This window comes from Poecilia reticulata, linkage group LG2, assembly GCF_000633615.1.
Source record: "Poecilia reticulata strain Guanapo linkage group LG2, Guppy_female_1.0+MT, whole genome shotgun sequence".
In the NCBI taxonomy this organism is placed as follows: Eukaryota; Metazoa; Chordata; class Actinopteri; order Cyprinodontiformes; family Poeciliidae; genus Poecilia; species Poecilia reticulata.
In genome coordinates, this window is record NC_024332.1 from 37,943,977 (window position 1) to 37,966,671 (window position 22,695).

Sequence of the window (22,695 nt, forward strand, 5' to 3'; positions counted from 1 at the left end):
AACCATGTTTTGTATTTACTCAAATGAACTTTCTGATATCAAAAGTAGACAATATAATTAAATTAAAAATGTCAAGAAAAGCAAAAAACATAAAATAAAGTTGGAAAGGAGAAAACACTTTCTTACTGCACTGTGTATTCATCAATAACAATCCCAAGGAAATACACTTGAAAACTGTGCATCTAGTTTGAAATATTGCTTTTAAATTAAGTACTTTATGTTGCTACTTTATTAATTAACTGGAGTTACCKTGTCATTACTGAGGTAAAGTTTAGCCACAAAGTGCAATGTTTTTATTTACAAAGCAATTAGTTTCCGCAACAAGAGATTTATTTTATGTCTGCCTCTCAGTAATGATATCTCTCCTGCTAACACAGTGGTTTTTGAGCAAATTACCTATCAGCATCAGCATTTCTGGAGTTTGCTGGAGCCGCCGGTATATCTTGTCTGTCCTCCCCTGACACTAACTCAGTTGCTGCTTGCTCTCACTTTCTTTTCCACTCTAAGCCTGTGTGTTCTTCTCTCCCCCCCCCTCCTCCCTCCCTTTCCTCCTATCTGCCTTTCTCCCTAAAAATATGTTTTCTCCCTCTTGACATCACTCCTTTATCTTCTCTCCTTCTGCCATTTCTCACCCTACTCGCAATGCTATCACTCACTCGCTCTCTTCCCTCCGTCCTATCTCATGTCTTGTCTTGAATCTCTTCCCACATCTCTTCCTCCTCTCTCCTTCATTCCCTCTCCTCCTCYACTGCCTCCTCCTCCCCCACCTATTGGTGACTCTGTGGCTGCTGATGTGGGCATGTGGGGCCTGCCTGACAGAGCATTGCATGCGCGGCCTGTCAAACTTTTATTCAGATTCAAAGAAAAGGATCCGTACATCCTATCAGAGTAAGTCGGGCCTTCCTACAGTAAAGGCTGGCGTGAAAGAACTCTGTGAATGTGTGTGAGTGGCGGGGCTGGGTGGGTGCGTCTCTAATAGGTTTTTGGTGGAGAGGACAGACATAGGAACAGATTTGGACACATTCCGAAGCAACAAGTTGAAGAAATTGTCTAAAACCTATTTTTCAGCATAATGGCAAATCCGAAAGAAAATTGTGCCATGTGCAATGAATTTCAAAGGCATTCCTGGGGCCTTGAATCTTCTGTGACATTATCGGCACAAACTTCAAAGCGTTTTGTTGAGGGATTTATCTGATAGATCCGGACAAAACGGTGCATAATTGTGATGTCGAAAGAAAATGAAATTTGGGTTTCAATTAAAAATCTGAAAAGTGTGGTGTGCATTTGTATTCTCCCCTAAGAGCCATAGCTTGGAGAATCAGATTCTTATAGCTTTTCACCTCCAGACACTGACCAGAATTTTGTCTGCCATGGCTTTTGCAAAATTAAAAATTCTTGTGTATTTCTTGTAGCTTTTGTTCGACACTGACTTTCTTTTTATCCTCTCCAATACATAGGCCAGATATGAGTGCATAAGTTACTATATTGATTCCTCCAGAGGCCCAAAGAAGTCTCTTCTGCTTCTTTGAATAATAATATCCTTGCCTAGCCAATCAGTTTTGATGGACAAACATGTCTGTAAAGGTCTTAAGTTGTGMTTTTTCCTTTCCATATTTAGAAAATTGGCTTAACTTTGACAGAAGATTTCCAAAACTTTGAATATGGCTTTATAAGCTAATCACTCATTAGGTTACTTCTGGAATCTGCTGGTTGCACTTACTTTTATTTTGGGATGTCATAGTAAAGGAGGCTCAGTGCAAATKCATTSCACATTTTAGATTTTTATGTCTGAAAATTTTTGGAAACGTTACACTTAAGCCCAAAATTATTCTCAAAAATTATACTCCCAACAGTCATAAGTTAATCCATATTTCTCCTTGTTGTCCACAATGTAAAAAAGTTTGACTGGAAGTCATATTATGTGGGAATCCAGCCAGAGTATCCAGCTGAAGCTGATCAAACCTAAGTAGTCATTAAGAAGAGTATAAATAATTTCTGAAATTCCATTTTTAATAAGCTCTAAAGAAAAACAGAAATTGTTGTTTTCCAACTTTTGTTTTATTATCTTTTGAGAGATATCKGTTTAATTTAACATCAGGCTCCATGTTTTTGGTTAAAGGAAAATAACTTTGGGCTTAATTGTGTGTTTACATTCCACTTGACAAAGATATGTTGCTCTCTGTTGCTCGATCACATAAAATCCTAGTGAAATACATTGAGGGTTTTTGTTGTAACGAGCCAAATGGGAAACCCTTTAAGGAGTAGGGATCTTTGTGAAAGCCACTGTAGAGGACTACTTCAGTTTCAGTCATGTCTAAATGATGTTCTCTGCAGGAAAGAGAGAAAAAGTCTTGAGTTTAGTAAGAGCAAATTATAAATATTCTAGGCTTCAACTGATGTATATTTTAACTACATTAAACTTTGAAACTTGAATTGTTCCTGCACTGGATTGAAATGTATGTGTATGATTTATTCTTTGTGGGATACGGTTTCACATAAATTCTTGATCTATCCAATAAAAATGTTTTACTGAGACCTTTCACTCGAACTGTCTGTCAAGTCTTTAGACATTCACCAAGACAAAATTAGAAACCAGATGGTTTGTTAGAACTTTTGACTGAGTGGGAAATAATTTAATTATTGAAAATTTGTGACGACTCAGTGAGGCTTTTAATGAGYCCACAGTGAATGCATATCAGACAGCAAACATTGACAGTGAGATCAGGGTGTAGTTATGTGAGCAGATGTGGTTTGTTTTGATTTTTTTGAAAGAGAAATGACTGCATTTTGACCTGTGCTTGCTGCATGCAATCAGATTTTGATTGGACTTGTGTTTGGTTTGTGTTTTGATTGTTTGTCTATGTCACTTTAAAGTGTGATTTGCACTACGTGCTATATATACTAAATTATTGTTCACATTTACATCTCAATGTATTTTTTTTCTGCACCAAAAGTAGTTCCATATTTTAATCAGACTGTAGTGCAGGTCACACTGACAATCAGCCACTCTGCTCCTTGTGGAGAAAATTTAGTCCCCGTTAACATGAAATTAAAGTTTCACCCAGCACAAAAAAAACCTTGATTTTAATATCATTTATTTATTGGCAATAATTATATTCAATAAGTACTTTGATATTTATTGGCATCACTGATAAGGAGGTGTAGACCTGTACACATTGGGAAATTTGTAGAAAAATGCAACTTTTAGACGAGGCAAAGTGTATTCGTATAGCTTACTTCAGCAACAAGTCAATTCAAAGTGCTTTAAGCTGAGTACAATTTATTTAGAGGGGAAAAACAATCCCACATTAAGAAATAATTGGTTTTAACAAAAGCACAGCAACATTATTGTCACCCTGCTGTTAAGGCTTAATTGTTACCTCCTAGTGTCCTCTACTGTCCACTCCACTTCATGGCGTAATTCCATCACCCACCCACAGAGACCTCTCTGAGGACAGCCACATGCAGCATAATTTCAAGTATCATGTTGGATACGCGCACCGACAGGGACAATAATAGTTAGTGTCAGAGGGTAGAGACAAACACACAGCAGATAATAAAAACAAAGAATCGGATCATAGTCGGGGGTGGGGGACAACAAATCTTGTTTTTAAGAAATGCAGTGGGGAGAGAACAGCTGCTTTCACAGTGTGGAGCATTGATTTCTCAGAGGAACAAGGATACAGACACTATATTCATATTCTGGTCCGAAATCACTTTGTTGTTCTCTTCTGTGGAAACACTGAAACCAGTGCATTATCAGCTCCTAAGGGATTGTATTGAAAGCTGTCCGTCACTGAGGGCAACGCTTAGCTAAGTTTAAAATGGTCAAAATAGATTGCATGCTTGTCTGCAGTGACTTGTGTGCACAGGGACAAACAGGTTTGTCAAGCCCTTGATACTTTGTAGAACCAGTTTCCCCAGGTCAGTGCGAAGTCTCCTCCTCATGAGATTTCACAAAGTAGGAGCACACAGAGTCTGATACTGAGATGTTTTCACTTTTTCTCTAGATCATCAAAACTCCCTGGTCCTGTCTGATGCTTACTTCTATCCACTTGATTCCATTGGTTTTCTTTGGGATTTAGGCTTAAGGACTGTGATGCCAGTTGAGGAAAGTTAGAATCTCTGTGTTGGTTTGATCATATATTTTGAAGTTATCTTGTTGAAAGATTGAGTGACAGTCTTGCTCTTTTTTTGCATGCCTTGGTGTTTCAGAGTTCATGAGGTGATGTGTTTAAAAAGATGTCTCCAGGGTCTTTGGAAGAGATGCAGGCCCACAGCATCACAGCTCCTCCACTAACTGTCATACTAAAGTGCTTTCTCACATATTCAACATTTTATTTCACGTGCAACCCACTTGGAGCATTTTCAGAATAGATTATAGAGTAGAGCAGAGTTAAGCAGACGTTTTAAGGTGAGAATGGATTGGACATCATTCAGATAAATGGTTGCATTCAAAYCACAAAGTAGATATTTCTATAGCATTTCTGTGTTAGACTTAGTCATAAAAGACTTGTATTTTTTTTAATGCTATCCCTACATCTACAGTAGAGGTGCCAATAAATAAGTATAARTATCCCTTTTAAAAGTTTTGCGTGGCTGATACAAATTTGKTTTTTTTCAATGATTCATCTGTATCAATAAAATGGTTACAGAAAGTTTTGACTGAATGTGTGTCTTCTCTTCCTCCTCTTGGCTGTGATTGGCTGCGGCAGGCCTTACTGAACTCACTGACAACCAGCAGTCCATAGACATGGAAAGAAGCAAGTCGCCCACTTCAGGTAACCYACCCACACATGCCTACACACACACACACGCACACACAACACAGCCACATTTACCTCTACCTAATTCTTGCTCAAAGTTTGCATCTGTTTCATTGCTTGCACTTTGAAACTATGCTGGGTTGCTGTTGACTTTTAACTTGTATTACAGCCCTCGGTCACTTCACCCATCACATGAGCATCTTCACTCGATGAGCGTGGCAGCTGTTTAAAATGGCAGCTCACGTTCTGTGGGATTAGCTGGAAGTCTTTGATTAAAAAGTCGCAAAGATGATGGAAGTGGAGTAGAATATCTGATGTGTTTTTCCACAACCGCAGCTGTTATTTTCTTTCATTTCTTTAATCCAACAGAATTATGTTTTCACAAAGGTAAGAAAGAAAAAAAAGTCCCCCAATCATCTTTTCATCCTCTTTCTATGTGCATCTTTGACTTGTCATCTAAAGTTGATAAAGCATCTGGCAGCTGTGGTTATAATCACGTTTTTGAAGTTGGGCTGGTAAGGTCTCAGTTTATATAACCCTCTTTTTTCTTTGAGCTGTTTTAGTCCTATTTATACGGCATCATTTAAAAACTCTTCTGATCTCCTGTCTATTAAGTGTTTGTTAGCGTCTSAGAGGGAGCTGGTTGTATTAGATTATACAGGATGTATGATGAAAGAGGTTTGCCTTCTGAAAGGTGCAATTGTGTAACAATCCATATATCCCAGCAGTCTGTGTATGCGTATAGGTGATGTTCTATTCATTATATTGTCTCTTTCATTAGAAATATGACACCGTATAGAAAAGCAGGGTCAAACCACTGACATGGGCTACTGAATGTTTTTGCTGTATGGATGTTTGATTAAAATACTCAGTGGCTTGATTGCAGTTTGTTGAGTTTTGCATGTTGAAGAGAAAAAGGGGGTGCATTGTGGAGGTGCTTTTGTGTTAGTCATAGCGAGACATTTTATTTTAGCACTTTCAGGACTTAAAGGTCAGAATGGTTTTGTCAGTGGATGTGACTGTGGTAAAGAGACTAACAATTTTGCTCATTTTGTTAAAACAGGACTTTCTTAGCTTTAAATATTTGACCTGCCTTAACATTATGACCACTGATAGATAATTTAACACTATGGGTAACAGAAAAGATTATGTAAGACTTCAAAGTATCAGACTTTGACACTCAGCAACATATGTATTGCTTTTCTCAGTTTCAAGTAATTGTTGTCAAACACAGGCAAAATGATGATGAKGAATATGAAGGAAATGCCTGATTTTAGGTGTCATTGAGAATGGAATTATATAAAATGGACTGATCAGCAGGGATGAGAATGAATATTGGGAAATATAATACAGAGTAATGTGATGCCACCCAATAAAGTGGTGTGTCATCAAAAAAATCTATTTTTGAGAGCCTGTTTCAGCAATGATGCTGCTTCTATAATTTCTGTCAGTGAGAAATCCTTTCTAATATTTGCCTTGATGGCCAATTTATTCCAGTCTGRTTCTTCYTTTTGATGAGACAAGGAACAATTTAAGAATCTCTTCACATCTCAGGAAATTGCACTCAATTTCTGAGACCTCTCAACAGATAGTGGCTAATTTAAAACTTTGGCTGTCTGTGAGGTTATGTCCAGCAATTTCTTGGGAACGGCTAAGGAGAGTTGAGGATGTTTTGGACTGAAAATGTTACATCGTCGAAATAAGAGAGAGTTGCAGTAAAATCTAGTTTGTTCTCCCAGATACAGGTACGCCAAAGCAGACCTCTGTGTGACAGGATTGAGTCCGTTTATCAAACATGTGAATGTGGATAACTTAAAGGTTTCGTTATGTGTAGGTTGTCAATATATTTCACTTTGCAGAGAAATTAGACTTTTGGGAATTGTGCCATGATGGGAACCTTTTATTTCATTCTGAAAAAAACGTAGTGTTTTGACGACCATCCATCAGGACCACAGCTGCTGCCCTCCTGACCAGCTGCCAACACCTCATCTTTGCACCTGTCCAAACAGGTGATGACCCTGCTTGGCTCTGAGGCATGTTGTTTTGTTAGATTCTATCCTCACAAACCCCCACAGATCTGGGCCTTTAAATTACTTTAAAAGAGGCCACTCACCTGACACAATTTTCAGCGTCAAAACCTCAGCTTTTCTTCCTCCCGCTGTCCTCAGAAAGCCAAGGGCACAGAAATGCTTCCTTGATAAGAATCTCCCAGTTATCTCTGCAAGACCTCTTTTTGATAGAGCTCTGTTTTGGGGGGCAAGTGTGGTGTAAAGTTCTAGCTTATCTAATGTTGTGGCCGGTTCCAAAATGGCAGACCCTGAGGGCTTACCCAGAAAGAACGAGCTGGCATCAACTCTGGCAGCTGTGGCTTGAGTGTTCAACTGGTCACCCACCAATTGGAAGGTTGTCGGCTCAGTACAGCCCGTTAAATTGTCCTTCATGCTTCAAAGTGTCTTCTGGCAAGACACTCAGCCCTGTATTACCCTAATGTGCTCATCAGCATGTACGTGTGTGTATAATAAATAACAGTGCTGCATGTGGAGAATAAKAATAAGAATATGAAGCAGTGTATGTTACAGGTTTACTGAGAAACAAACAATAGTAGCATGTTGACAGTCATTAAAAAGGAAAACATTTGCCAATTGAAAGGTTGGCAGTTTGATCTCAGTCGGCCCAYTCCACGTCTCAGGGTGTCCAACTGGAAYGAAGAGACTGGAATCTCTTGATTAGGGTATAATGCATAAATTAGACTATRAAATGTGCCCTTTCAGTTGTCTAGCAGATCAGAAGTGGATAGGGAGAAACTTCTGTCAATTGACGGGTTGGCGGTTTTCTCAGTCTTCCCACTCCATATACTGAGGTGTCCTTGGGCTGAGCTCCTAATCTGTTGGTTTGTGTGAAGTAGTAGGAGAAAACTCAGCGTCTGTTCTTCAATTTTCTGAAAAGGTTTTTGCCAATTTTCAAATTTATTCTTTTTTTGTGTTTCGACATGTTTAAGTGGCTATTGATGAGATGTATCTGAAAATYGAATTGCCACCTAAACCGATTAAATGGTTGTGCCACTCCTGGTGGCAAGAAGTGCTATGGTGCTTTTGAGATAACTTGCAAATTTGAACTTTCTATGGAAGAATTTTGGCCCTTTTTTCTTTGACTGAGCCACATTGAAGTTGTTTTTAATGACAAACAGGCTGCTTAAGGTCTTTCAACAGGACTTCTCAACTAGACTTCTCAAAAACTTTTATTTTGTATGATGTGAGTCTTTCCAGGAATTGACTTGAGTAAAAGTTAAAATCTGATTCCATTCCTCTTCTTGATTTTTTGATAAATAGCATAAATTTTGGTTAAAAAAGTGTAGTTACCTTTTTTTTCGGCCAGCAGAGTTTGCAGGAACATGTGGGGGAGAGGCAGYATTGAGCAACATGATATTTAAACGATGTAAAACTGTTGTAGCAGTATCATGGAAACGTTTTGAGGCTTTGAAGGAACGTTTTAAAAGRCTGATTATCTTGATTCGGACAACCATAAATAAGTGCTGTAAATTAGTATTTATTTGCACTGCAGCTAATTTGCTAAGATTACGAGTYGTAGTGTTTATCATGCATTTAAAGAGCCCACACATTTTTTTACTACAATATATTCTGAGTTTGTCAAAATTATTTTTTTCCCTCTTAGAATATAATGTAGGATATGTGTCACCTGTTTTCACATGTGTTCTCACCAGCCTTGCCTTCTKTTGAGACCACAAGGACAAAATAACGTGACTAGGACAAGATGTTCTTTTCTTTTGTGGTGCCACGTCTTTCACAGCTGTCTCGTCGTCTAGGTCACGGGCATTCACTTTAACAACAGGTTTGTCATTGGTTCATTAAAAGAAGACATGATGTATGTATAGATGGATGAAAAGCACATGTATATGTATGTAGAACATGACACTGCGTGAACATCTCTGATTCACATTTTGTCGATAGGAGAACATACCCATAAAGCATATAAAGACCGTTTTATAGCATTAGAATTACAGGATGAAAATTAATAYGATCACCTTTAGAATTGTTTCCCCTGCATCTCAATACCTGTTGCAAATTAATTGGAGAATGATTAAAAAAAAACACACAGAAACGTGTTATTGTTCCAGTAATATTAGACGGCACAGCTGTGCTCTGCTTGGCAGACTGAGAGTTCACGGCCTGTTTTCTCTGGATGAATACACACTGCCACTCTTCTTTGTGGCTATTAGATGCTACTTCTCTGCCCCTGGCAAACCAGGTTTGCTGTGTCTGCTCAAAGCCGTAYACRCCCTCAGACAGCTTATTAAACAAGTCRGCAATTGTCCTTATTCACCCCATGTGTCGGTAACTAAAAGCATAGTTGTAGATTTCTTCTTAACAAATCTTCATCTCTCTGTTTTGACATTTTTCTTATTTTTCTGTTGCCATAAGATGCAGTAATTGGCCTGTCCGCTGACTGCACATTGTCTCCCTCCACACCTGGCACATTATGCCTCTTTTTATTTCCAGGGGTCGGTGGTTTTGGGGTTATGTGTTACCTTTATTCTTGTGAATTTCCAGCCACAAGTAGCCGTAGTAGGGTTTATAGCTGACCCTCAGTCAGTCTAATAAGATCGGAAGTGACTGATGGGAACTGGACCTAGAAGGATAAATTCAGCAGAGGTCCTTCAAACCTGAAACTTCCATGCAATTAATTGTGAGAAACCTCAGACTTAATAGTAGAACAAAACAACTATGCAGAATTATATCAAAGTAAGATATTTTGCTAAAATTCAACAATCCAATGAAAAAAGTATAAATTTTCCTCAAATATACACTGTTTGAAAGTTATAATAACTTTATTACCAAGAGTAAAACTTTGGAAAAGGTTAAAAAAATAGAGTTTTGAGAAAATAAACACTTTATCCGTCAAGAATAAATCCCATTTTATCAATCGTTTCATGAGAACAAGTAAATATTTKACTCCACCTGTAAGTCCATCATTGTATATCAGGGCACTCAGCCCTCCCTCCCTGTCACACTGACTCCATTTGAAGTGCGACAGTACACATAAATCAATGTCTCTATTTCCATAACAAAGTTTAAACAAAAATGCTAATTCAACATTCTTGTTTTCTTCTTTTAATCAGAAAATATATTTTAAGAGAAACATGGAGAAAAAAACACCATTATATTATAATATCCATCCATCCATCCATTTTCTTTCACCCTTGTCCCTCAGTGGGGTCGGGAGGGTTGCTGGTGCCCATCTCCAGCTAACGTTCCGGGCGAGGTATCCGGGGTATTATAATATAATATAGTTATACCATATGGTATAACTATATTATATTAGGTGCTAACTAATGTAATCTCTGCCTACCTATTGTGATGGATGGCAGAGGTGGTTTGAACTTCTTCCTTCTCTCTCAGCTCCATGAAGCCTCCTGTTCAACTTCTTTGGGATTTGGGGTCAGAGGTCAGGCATTGGTTGAGCTTTCGAGATGCTAGTCAGCAGCTCCCAGGTGGACAAAGCATACCTYGTTGCCATGGATACATATCATMGTAGCTGTCCAAAAGTAAAAATGTAATGTCAAAATCCTTCCAGCAGCACATCATCCAAAACCAGAAGGAATAATTGTCCAAACAWACAACAYCTGCACCARAAATTTAACCAATGTTTGAAAAACAAAGCAGCACAAACGTAACACAGCTGCTATCATGAGAGGCGCAAGTCATGTCAGTCCAGAGAAAACCGGCTTCTCTAAATGTGAAAATACAAAATAAATAGACAATGAAACATAATGGTAACGTCTGTCTTTGTGTGGCATGTTTTGAATTCTATGTGGCAGTTTCTGATTGAATCCTGGTGTAATGATATAGCATACTAAAAATATGCAGTAAATACACTGTCTTGGTATAATCAATGACCAATTAGTTTTCCATTAGTTTTCCATTTCCATTAATTAGTACCATTACTGAGATGGTTGTATGCAAACACATTGCATTACTGAATCTCTACAAAATTACCTGAAATGATCTTTGAATTGCCACAGCATTATGAACAAAACATTAATATACAAAGAAGATACATGATTGACGATTAGGTAAATATTACATTGTCTAGTTGTAAAATGGGATTATATGGTTTGTAAWTTTTTTTCATGTTGGAATTTGCAAACACTAAGATAAGCAAGAAAAATCTCTTTTGACAAAACCTACATGTGATTTTARCTTTATTGTCTTACATTTTACTTTCAGTAGTTTTATAGTTGAATAAATAATAAGTACTATRGTCAATGTGACGCTGATTGTATCAGCTGTACAAATCTTTGTCATTGTTTCCATGGGATCCAGTTAGTTGTACTTTTTGCAGTCAAAATGATTTTAGATATCAGAATAACRAATATTGGTGCAGCTGAGGGAAAGATGCATTGCTTATTAAGTAACTTGGGCTAGAAACATGGCAATAATTGTTTGGTTTATTGTTAATGTTTGTGGATATAGCACTACGACTGTGTTAAAAATGTTTCAGTATGTTTGTGCTATAATTGGTTTATCACAAAAATATTRTGTTATAGTAGCAGTGTCATAAATAGTTGTGGCTGGTGGTAGTTTTTGTTGTACTTGTGGTAGTATTGATAGTTCTTTCACTGTTATGCTAGGAGCAAATCAAGACTGCTGAGTGGTCAGCTGTTGATGGAATAGAATATTTTCTAAATATCTCATTAATGCCTTTTTTTATACCTTCAGATCTGATTCCTGTCTATTATCTGCAAAGTTTCTCTTCTCCCCARTTCACCCAATGTGTTCGTCTCTCCCATGATTCCCTCAAAAGTCTGTGTCTGTTCTGTTGGCTCTCCTGTTTCAGTTCATTACCCAACCTCCCTTCACAATGATCCACGCATCCTGCCAGAGCCTGTGGCCAGTCTGAGAGCCAGCCACTGCAGTCCAGTCTTTTACTTACTGGACAATGGTAAGATGAGGGATGACTCATGGATCTTGGCCTCTTCACGGACACCTGCTTGTGGTTTTTGTTCTGTGGCAAACATGTAATACGTGAGGAAGACAGGATCATTAGTTTTAGGATGGTGGTTGTTTCAGTGTTCACCTTGCATGCTTGCTATGCTTCAACACTGTGAGCAGCCCTACTAACAGGATAGCAGAAATCRAATTATTTAAATTACCTTTGACATAATTAAACACTATTAGAGGATGAAAAATGGAAAAAMAATACAGTGAGTCCCTTCAGAAGTACAGATTCCCCTTGAACTTTTGAGCATTTGGCACTTTACATTCACAAACTGCATATTATTTTATAGAATTTTGTATGATTATCAACACAAAATGGCACATAATCATGAAGCAGAATAAAAAATGCATTTTTTCATTTAATTTGTTTACTTAAAGAAAAACAAAGAATGTAATGTGCATTTATATTCACTGCCTTGTTAGGCCATTAATCAGAGAAGCAGCAAAGTGTCATGTGGTAGGTGTGTATGAGCTGCAGAGATCCACAGCTCTGGTGGAAGATAATTATTATTAGCKGTGTCTTACAAAAGCGAAGCTCTCGATCTACCGGTCGATCTACGTTCCCACCCTCATCWATGGWCATGAGCTTTGGGTCCTGACCGAAAGAACGAGATCACGGATACAAGCMGCCGAAATGGGTTTCCTCCGCAGGGTGGCTGGGCTCTCCSTTAGAGATAGGGTGAGAAGCTCGGTCATCCGGGAGGGACTCGGAGTAGAGTCGCTGCTTCTTCACATTGAGAGGAGCCAGTTGAGGTGGCTCGGGCATCTGGTCAGGATGCCTCCTGGACGCCTCCCTGGTGAGGTGTTCCGGGCACGTCCCATCGGGAGGAGGCCTCGGGGAAGACCCAGAACACGATGGAGGGACTATGTCTCTCGGCTGGCCTGGGAACGCCTTGGGGTTCCCCCAGAGGAGCTGGAAGAAGTGGCTGGGGAGAGGGAAGTCTGGGCCTCCCTTCTGAAGCTGCTGCCCCCGYGACCCGACCCCGGATAAGCGGCAGAAAATGGATGGATGGTATCTTACAAAAAGACGGTCTAACTAATGAGAACTTTACAGTCAGGTGAGTCAATCAATACAAGGCTGCAGGATATAATAAACATTTGGAGCTATTTGGGAGCCAAAAAAGCACAGCTCCCAGAACCGGTTCTCTGAAAAGAGCTGAACTTCCCTTCACTAATGTGAAAGGATGAGGACTAGTCAAATGACACAAAAATGTAACTTTATGACAAACATGAGAAATGCCATGTCTGGCAGAAAACTAACACTACTCTTGCATCGAAACAGACCTCCTCCCTCTTCCTAAACGCTGTAGTGGCAGAATAATAGTGTGGAGATGCTATTCTTTGGTGAGAACAAGAAAGGCTGTCAGAGTTAATATGTGTTGAGGGCAATTCTGCAAGAAAACCTCTTAGATACACAAAAACATGAGACTGGGGCAAAGGTTCACATTTCTGTAGGAACATGACCCCATACATACACCCGCATGGCTTGGACCTTAAGGTAGTAAGGAAATCATGACCTAAACCCAATTAAGAATTTCCAGAAATATTTGAAAATTGATATTCACAGACACTCCTCATCCAATATGACTAAGCTTTAGCTATATTTCAAAGAAGAATGGATGTGCAAAGCTCTTGGAGACGTACCCAAAAAGATTTGCAGCTGTGATTGCAGCACAAGGTTCTAAATACAAATGCCCCAAACAGTGTTAGCGTTTTACACCACATGGTTATATTGTATCACCTAAAGTACCATTAATATGAACATAGTTTGTGGTTGTAAGGTGACAAAATTAGAAAAAGTTTGGGGATTGCAATTCTTTGCAAAGCACTGTGAAACTTCTGACTTCTACAGCACTCGAGTTATGGAAATACMATAGAGACATGGGGAACATTATGCAGGTTTTGAGATAAATCTATACTTTTTATGATTCAGCAGGAAAAACTTAATCAGACCTTCCCTAGCCATCATTGGTGACAACAGAACGACTCATGAACGAGCTTGCTTGCAGTGTAAACAAGCACGTTGTTGCTGGGAAGAAAGTGTGTCTGGCTGTTTTTTCAGTGTGCTCCATGCTTTGTGTGGATGATTGCTGGGCGGTGTCATTGTCTCCGCTGCTCCACAYGCAGTGATGTTTGCCGTATGTACCAGCCCTGGGCTTTGACCTTGGATCCCTCCTCACTCTCCAATGCTGTGACGCAGGTGGGCTTAAGAAGAAGAGGAAGGGGTTGCATTCCAGTTGGATACTGCTCCTATGTGGCATTATTCAACAAGTGCCTCCTCTAGAGTCACTCATCTCTGCCACTAAAAGGCGACAAGCTGTTTTCCCAAACCGTAGTGCTCGGGGTTTTTGTCTGTGTGTCAATAAACTCACATACTTATCTTGTTGTCCTCTTGGCTAACATTCGTCATCGCCTTGTCTTGTCTCTAACTAACTGCATGAGCCCTCTGAGTGGCCAATTGCAGGGCTGATRAATATTAATACAGCTTGCTCTGTTTGTCAGTTTAGCAATGTGTGTTTTAGTCTCATGAATTAGCCTCATATGTGATGTCAGCATCCCATTTCGTAGATTTAAGGTTTGTAATACCGAACAGTGATTATGAGTCTGTCATTGAAGAATCAGGGCAGAGTAGGTGCAAATTATCATTATGCAGTCAAGATACAAAAAGTCTACTTTTTGTAGAYGTTTTTAAGAGCCACTGTATGTGGCTGTAAAGTGATGGCTTGTCTGTGTGGAAGGATAAAATGTCGACTTTCGCCTAGTGCAAAAAAGAAAAAACTGCTGAGCACTGCCAGAGCATTTTGGAGAACAGTTAAATGTTTATTTTTGCCTTGAGCAAATGTTTTATATTTGTAGAGAGAAAGCAAGTACTCGCAGGGTCAGAAAAATAACTTTAAAGATGGTTTTTGCTGTAGGGCAACCAATGGAAAATCATTTGTTGTGCAATTTCTTCACATAAAGATATGCAAATGAGCGAGGAAAGACGGCTGACATCACATTTGAAGCCTTTGCTCCAAAAACTGCTGTTGTGTTTAAAGTGACATGAAATCACCATGACATGGTGATTTTTAACACAAAAATTACCATGTATTCCATACAACTGACATCCACTGGGAAAAAAATGTGTTGTTTCTCTACTTCTCTAACCAATCATACACTGTGTCTCATAAAAATATTCACCTTATTTGCTGTTGGTTGAGCTTTGTTGCATTTAATCACATCTAACTAAGAATCAGATTAAGTACAGAGTCCATTTACGATCTGATCCACTAATTTTGTAATGTTGTGTGAATTTAATCTTGCTCATGGCAAGAGTTGGGGTCTGACTGTGACACCAGTTACAGTAGATCTGTTTTGTGTATTGATAACAGGAGCTTCTACATTACTATGCCTGCAGTTGTTAAGATGAAAGAACCAACTGAAAATTTCAATTAAGAAATTTGAGAGATGGAAAAAAACTCTTTCAGGCCACATAAATGTATAAGTAACATATTCAGGATCACACTTTTGGAATGTTTTTCTTCCCTAGCTTCTAGTAATGCTCCCTTCCCCCTTAAAACTGTGATGAGTTCAAGTTGCAGGACAAAGAAAAGAAAATAAGGGGCTGATATTTTGTGAGGCATTGCAAACTCAATGAATATACAATAATGAAACCTCATCATGATTCTACCACCACCATACCTTCAGGATCTCTTGTATTTAGTGCAATACCCCAAATCCAATATAGCTCAAAGCTGTTTTGCAAGAAAAAAAAAAAGCAAAATAAACGGAGAAGGTGAATATTTTTGCGAGACATTATATGTTTAACATGCAATGCAAAGACACTGTCTTACTGCAATCAATTATTAGGCTTACTCTTAATTTTACGCTGATTGGCCCCTTGGCTCATCAGATCAGCCCCACTTGTTTGTTCTGATTAACATGATTTTATGAGGTGTTCAGTCAGCGAAGGAGCAATTGCACAGCGAGAACTATCTGTGTGCAACAGGTTTATATGAGAATAGTTTTCCTGTTATTGTATCTCTTGCAGTCAGTATTTCATATTGCTGCTGCAGCATCAGATCCTTAATATATATGAAAAACATAATGCTCGTCTGTTATCTCATTAGTAGCATTAATCTGAAGGTCTGCACTCAATGTTGGAAAAAATCCAATGAAGTGAGTCAGAAATAGACTCTTTAAATTATGCCCTCATACATTTCTAATTTATTCTGTATAATTAGATTTTTTTTCCCCAGTATTTTCCAGAAGATGATGATATTGTCATTGGAGTATCAGGTAACACTGAACTGGAGGTAAATCTGTGGACGAAAGCATCTTGAGAAAACTCCACCCAGTTTACTTTTGTCAAAATTTTAACAATAGTGTTTTACCTCCTATCCTGCGCTCTTTGTTTCTTTGGCATTTAACAGCAGAAGGATAGAAACCTGAGTCCACTTCTTTTTCACAAAGAAATCTGTTGACTCCTTTGATTTCTTTCTTTTTTTTTTTGCCCTCCACCAATAAATTGAAAACAAAGATGAAATGAAAATAAACAGAAAAAAAAAACTGAAATTCATGGTCATGCCATTTTTCTTCTGGTCATTAAAATTACCAGGCATCATATAAAAACCATTTTCTGTCTTCCACGTGTCAACTAAATCATTCAGAAGAAATAAGTAAACAATAATCCGTTTTTCTGGTTTATTTTTTCTTTTTTTTGAGATGGAACTGACTTCTAGCACCTCAACTTCAACCTTTACAGTTCTCTACTTACTGTAAAATGCTTGCAAAATGTTTCACTGAGCTGTTTCCGTTGCCTTCAGTGTCTGACTGTGACTGTTGTATCGGCACCATGGGGTGTCATTCTGTTTATTTCTGCCTCCATGTGAGACATCCCAGGCCTCTGAAAATAAAAAGCACTTGACATGAATTTATTTCCTTTTAAATACTCTAAATAAACTAAACAAATGGATGTTAAATAATTCAATGAACAGGAGAAAGTGATCGTTTCACCCAGCAGAGAGCGGTTTTCTACCACCACATCAGTCTTGGGTGTTACTAGTATTGTAGAACAATGTGAACAATGGCCTGGGAAAACCTTAGAGCATGCGTCTTGCCTGCCTTATGCAACTGCACAAATCTGCATGCACTGGTTCCTTGTTCATTTGACTGAGTTATGTTTTATTAAGTTTTCTATTTTGTTTTGTTTTTTGGACTTTGTTTCTCATTATTTAACATAGATTACATCAGCTTTGTTTTCTTCTTATTTATTTAATTCCTTTATTTACTTATTTTTATTTGAAGGGATTAACCGGTTGTTTGTTTCCTATTCTTTTGTTTCAGTAAAGGGACCCGGCAGAAAGTTAAGTCTGCCCACAGATCTTAAGACTGATCTTGGTACGGTAGGCGAAAGCCAGCAGTTTTCACTTGATTTCCTTTAAGTTGTTTATTTTCTGTTTTTCTCAAAGATTTTAGGCTTTTCTGTTGCTTAAGAACCTTTTTTTTATTCTTCTCACTACTTTTTCCATTTCCTTATGACTTTCTCTGTTTTTTTTTTCAACCAGCCCATAAGACTGTCGGCCTGAGGTGTTTGTCTATTTTGGCCCTTTCGCGTGTTTTGATTTCATTTGAATCTACTGTGTCTGTTTCTTCTACATTTTGCAAGTGTTTATAAAGGTGATTTTGTAACTCATACTCATATTCAAAGTTGAGGCTTTCTATCGCTTTTGCCATGATTGGACCATCTTCTGGTTTTCCTCAATCTTTCCTTCATCGACAACCGTTGCTTTTCAGTATTGGATCACTCGCTGCCCTTTCTCATTGTAACTGGATCATTTCTCTCTCAAACAGTTCTTCCTTCATTTTGACTGGATCACCTACATTACAGATACAACGCGTCCACCCCCGCATGCACCTCTAACTGCTACACATCATGATCTCGGGTTTCCCTTGCTGTCCTTCTGCAGTATGACATGGGATGTCCACACTGACAATTTCTGCTTTTCAACATAAAACGTGCCTGTCCCTACTTATCTCTCCAACTGACTTCATTACAAACTTTTTTTTTTTTTAATGAAGGTACAGTAATATTATTTTCAGCAATGGTAAGAGTGAAAATTTTTATGCCAGAATAAAAAATGTCCAAACCGTTTACTTTAGTTTTTTTTAGTAAAAGAATTACCATCTTGTTGGTGTTTATCCTTGACAACAAGTAGGAACTTTTTTCATGCATCACATTACAACCACACAATTGAATCTATTTCATTGGGATTTTATGTAACAGACAAACACAAAGTTGTAGATGAAGTGGAGGGGAAATGATACATGGTTTAAATTTTTTTACAAAGTAAGAAAAGTAAGAAAAGTGTTAATAAAAAACAGTATTGTGCAAACCAAAAAACACAGCAGATAGATGAAGGTCAACATTTGTGAGAAGTTAAAAACATTGTTAGGTTATATAACATTTTTTGCCTTAAAGAGTAAAATTAAATATTTTGGCCTTCATGCAAAATGCAACGGTGGTGAAAAACTATCATATATATATTGGAATGACTGTCAAAAAATAACATTTCTGTTAACAGATTGGAGTAAGGGAATCCAATTTGGATACAATATTCAGGTTTTCATTTGCAAAAAATCTGAACATAATTTATCACTTTCGTTGCACTTCACTAATCTGCTTGCCCTTGTGTTCGTCTGTCATAAAAAACCTGGTAAAAATGCATTAAAGATTGTGGTTGAAGCAAGTCAAAATATGAAAAAGATCACAAGGGTATACATTTTTTGTCTTCTTAAAGAAAAGGAGCAACTTTGCAGTTGGAAAAATTGATGCAGTCTGTCGGATGGAACATTTTCTGATTTGTGTGGATGTGTGTAAATAATTATTTTCAGTAGATTTATGGATCAGCGTGCTCTGGATAAGGTCAAGATCATTTTGGTTAACTAAGGGTTTCAAACACAACATCTGGAGAGAGGCTAGTGTTACTGCATCCCTATTTGAAAACACACAGGCAGATAGACATGAATACTAACATGCGGCTTCCCATTAGCCCCATTTTACATGCTGAGGAAAAAAACTCCCTGTACCACATTTGTCCATCCTGCTGTGAACCCATGTGAGTGTTGCACGTGGATTGGGTGGCACCCCAGAGTTTTTCATCTTCACTTTGAAATTGGATTATTTCTGCCAAAAGCACCTGAATGGAAAACTGGATCTGAAAAGGCAGACATATGAAAGAGACCAGAAAACAGGAGACACTGTGTACTGCTTTTAGCAATTAGCATAGTGCTGTTTGTCCTCAAGCTTCATAAAAGTCTGGACAAGAATATCGGAGAGAGAAGGAGAAAAGTAATAAAGGCAGGCAATTCCATCAGACATTCCCATCAACCCCAAATGCTTTTAACCTTGGTTTTATTACAAGGATGTCATTTAAAAAGGGCATTGCTTTATTTATTTTTTCTCTGAGGACAAGAGAGAACAGACACGCAAAGGCACGGGTTTCATGGGGCTGTTAATTATGATGATCCCGACAGAATCTGTCTGTCTAACACTGAACATCAGAATCCACCCAATCCAAACTGCCCTGCTTTCTTTTTGTTGCCTCATTAATAGGGTTTAATTCTAAACAAATTATTTTATTCTCCGATGCTCAGTCCCGTAGGCCCGCTCCATTAAATAAAGACAAAGCCAGCAACAAATGCGGTCCCTATGGGGAAAACATGCAAAGCCACGATTCCAGCGTGTAACAAGTGTTTTCATGTGAGCACCATCTGTGACTCTGTATCCACTCCAACTAAAATAATTTGCACAGGAATAACAGAGCAGATATTAAAGGTTTATTATGAGCTTAGCTGGTAATGTCTTAAGGCTTGTGATTAGATGAAGAAATTAATAGCTTCTGCTAAAAACAGAATTTACCGACGGTGATAAAAACACAAAGTGGAGATGAAATATGCCTGTTTTTTTGTGTGTTTTTTTCATCTCTTTACTGGCACAGAGTCGAGGAAGCTGCACTTACAAATTTCACTCTGCATTTTCCTTTTCCTTTCTTTGGACACAGCATCTCTTTCTTCTCCTTGCACATACTTACCTTCAAACCTCTTTTCAGCCCTTTGCCACGCACTCACCTCCCTGTCCTTCACTGTCATTTTCCTACTTGACAATCAGGTTTTATTCCTCTTACACTGCAACATATCCATCTTCATTGGCCCTGAAGTATACTTGCCATTCCATTCTAGAAACAAAAAGACACATTCTCCAAACTGCTTCCTAATGGCAATTCAAAAAGACCAGTTGATGTCTTGATTTCACTTCCTACTTTCAGACCTATAAAGATGGATGTTGCAGCTGTGGATTACAATATGTTGGACAAACTTATCATTTCCCTCCGTTCTATTGTTTGCTAATGCTTTGCCGTTGTTACAGATCATGTCAATGGACATTGCACTAGTCCCACCTCTCAGCCCTGCTCGGCGGGGAAGCCTCGCATTCCAATGGGTCCTGAAGGGCCACGGCTAACCCGCAGAGGCCCTGGCCGACCACCCTTCCGAAAGGCCCAGTCTGCTGCTTGCATGGAGATCTCTTTGCCTGTGTCCCACACTGAAGGTGTGTGCTTGTCTTCCCAACTCCCATCCTTAAAACCGTCATAACATAACCCACCCCCGACATAACTAATGAGCTGCATGTTACCCTCTGTCCCTTTGGTAAGTGAACTGTGGCCTGGTACATAGTTAACACAAGGCAGGCATGTGCTAATGCAAGATGGCACCCTGATTTTTGTACTCCTCAAAAGGAGAGAGCACATGGTCTCATAATCAAATAAACAACTAATTATTTGCAGCAAAAAAGTAAAGGTCAAGTCAAAAATATGCTTAGGAAAGTCTGCTACCACTCTAATTGTACGCAGTATATTAGTTGTTCGGTTCCACTTCACACAAGACTAAGACAATACCAAAGGAAAAAAAAAAAGCCTTTAAAACTGAGCTAAGACTGACGTGAATAACACACACACCTCCAAATTGTGCATATGGGCAGATTCCTTGAAAACCAACTGGAGTTTAATTTCAATATATTTTGTTCAAATAAAAAAATATATTGATGACTCAAAGAGAGCCAAAGGAATCGTACTATAAAATAAGGATAATAAAGAACAAAAAGCAGGAGAAAATTTTCAAGCAGCAGTTAATAGGGTTTGTAATACAATACAATGGTGGCAATAGTAATAATAGTTACAATAACCACAGCATAGTAGGAAAGAGTGATCACTAAAAAAAAGAAGCACTTCAAGTTTTGCATGCATGATTTTTCTTTTCTAACTACATTTGTTGAAATATGCACACAGAGTGCTGCACCAGGTAAAACTTATTGGAAATAACAACATGACAACGGTGGTAGAGCACTGGTGATGTTTGCTCCTGCACAGTAAAGTTGAAACTTTTGATAAAAGCACAAGGACCTCACATATTAACAGGGAGATTTAAACAATGTAATGTAGTGAAGATATAGTATTAATAGAGATGGAATTAATAGAGTGGCCAGAAAAGTCACAGAGAAATGCTTTAAAAAAACCTAGAAGAGTCATGTTACCTTAAAACTGAAATGAGGTTTGAAGAGAATGAAATTGTCTCTATTGACTGATGTTCTGTATTCAACAGAGCAGTCTTAATCTGGTGTGCAGTGACTGGGAAAATATGTTCACCCAAGCTGAATTACTTGTAATATGAGAAGCTTTTTTTTTTTTTTTTGCAAGAAACTCTTTTTGAGCTATTCATTTGATTATGTGCAACAGGATTTCTGCACCTTGCATTAGCATCACCGCTCAATAATTTGACTGCAAGCTCGGATTATTTTGACTATAAGCTCTTTCAAATGCAAGAAACAACCCTTGCATTGTGTGCTTTTGAACTGTTGCTTGTGTCAACCATGTTCCAGGCCTGAAGGTTGTGCAATGTAAAGTGAATTTGCAAGATAAGTTTTTTTATTTTTTCACAGCATCTTTTTTTTCCTCTTCAAAATCCCAAATATCTTATGCTTGTTATCACAACTTTTAACTTACAGCATCACTGATGTGTTTTAAGGGATCTCAATGTACTAGTTAGAGGTTGGCGACGTGATATTTAATTCCCTTTTTTCACTCAGTTACAATTTCTACGTTAATGGAAAAATGGTGTATCCACCATACCATGATGTATATTCTGTGTGTAAATATGCTTTTAGCGATATGACTGAAACAGGAACATGCTTTCGAGAGTGTAAATGGGTGTCTGAGTAATCATTCGTTCAAAAATTTTATATACACTTCATTAAAGTGTTTCAACCCATTTCAACATTTTGTTAGATTGTAACCTCAAACTTCAATGGATTTTGTGATGGACCAGGACAAAGTAGCACATAATTGTTTAAGTATAAATACAGATGTCTTGTAAAGTCATCTAAAGTTAGAGAACATTGGGGATAACGTTGGGCACACATTTATAGTACAGTTAAGCAGTAAAGAACATTCTAAGCTTTAAACATCTCACTGTGCCTTGCTAAATGACTCCAAACAGTTTTTGGCCTTTAAGCAAGACTCCATGGTTGGTGAGAAATTTCACTGAAAATAATTCTGATTACAGGGGTTGCTCATCTTCAGTAGGATCAGGAAAGATGGTTAGAGTTGCAGTAAGACGGGTTGAGCTAAATTTAGGGCAACTTTCCTAATGCATGTAAAAGGCCTGGAGTAGGATAGAGGCTTACTTTCTTACAGCATAATTACCTTAAATTTACAGTTATAGCTACAATGAAGCATATTTATGTAAGGATGAGAGAAACTTCTCTTTACATCCAGTCTGACTGAAACCACTTCTTTTTTTTTTTCTTTTCTATTTTACAACTATGTACTGTTTTGTCTTGGTCAATCACAAAGCTCCAAACAAAACCTACTGAAGTTTAC

General features: G+C 38.2%; 1 protein-coding gene across 1 annotated transcript in view; it reads left to right on the forward strand.

The window, feature by feature from the left end:
* Positions 1–22,695, forward strand: part of stxbp5l (syntaxin binding protein 5L) — a 134,930-nt gene that overhangs the window by 106,074 nt on the left and 6,161 nt on the right. The window contains exons 13-15 of the mRNA XM_017309306.1: positions 820–888; positions 4,716–4,781; positions 20,190–20,369. Coding sequence (XP_017164795.1) covers positions 820–888; positions 4,716–4,781; positions 20,190–20,369 — 315 coding nt within the window. The remainder of the gene's footprint in view (positions 1–819; positions 889–4,715; positions 4,782–20,189; positions 20,370–22,695) is intronic.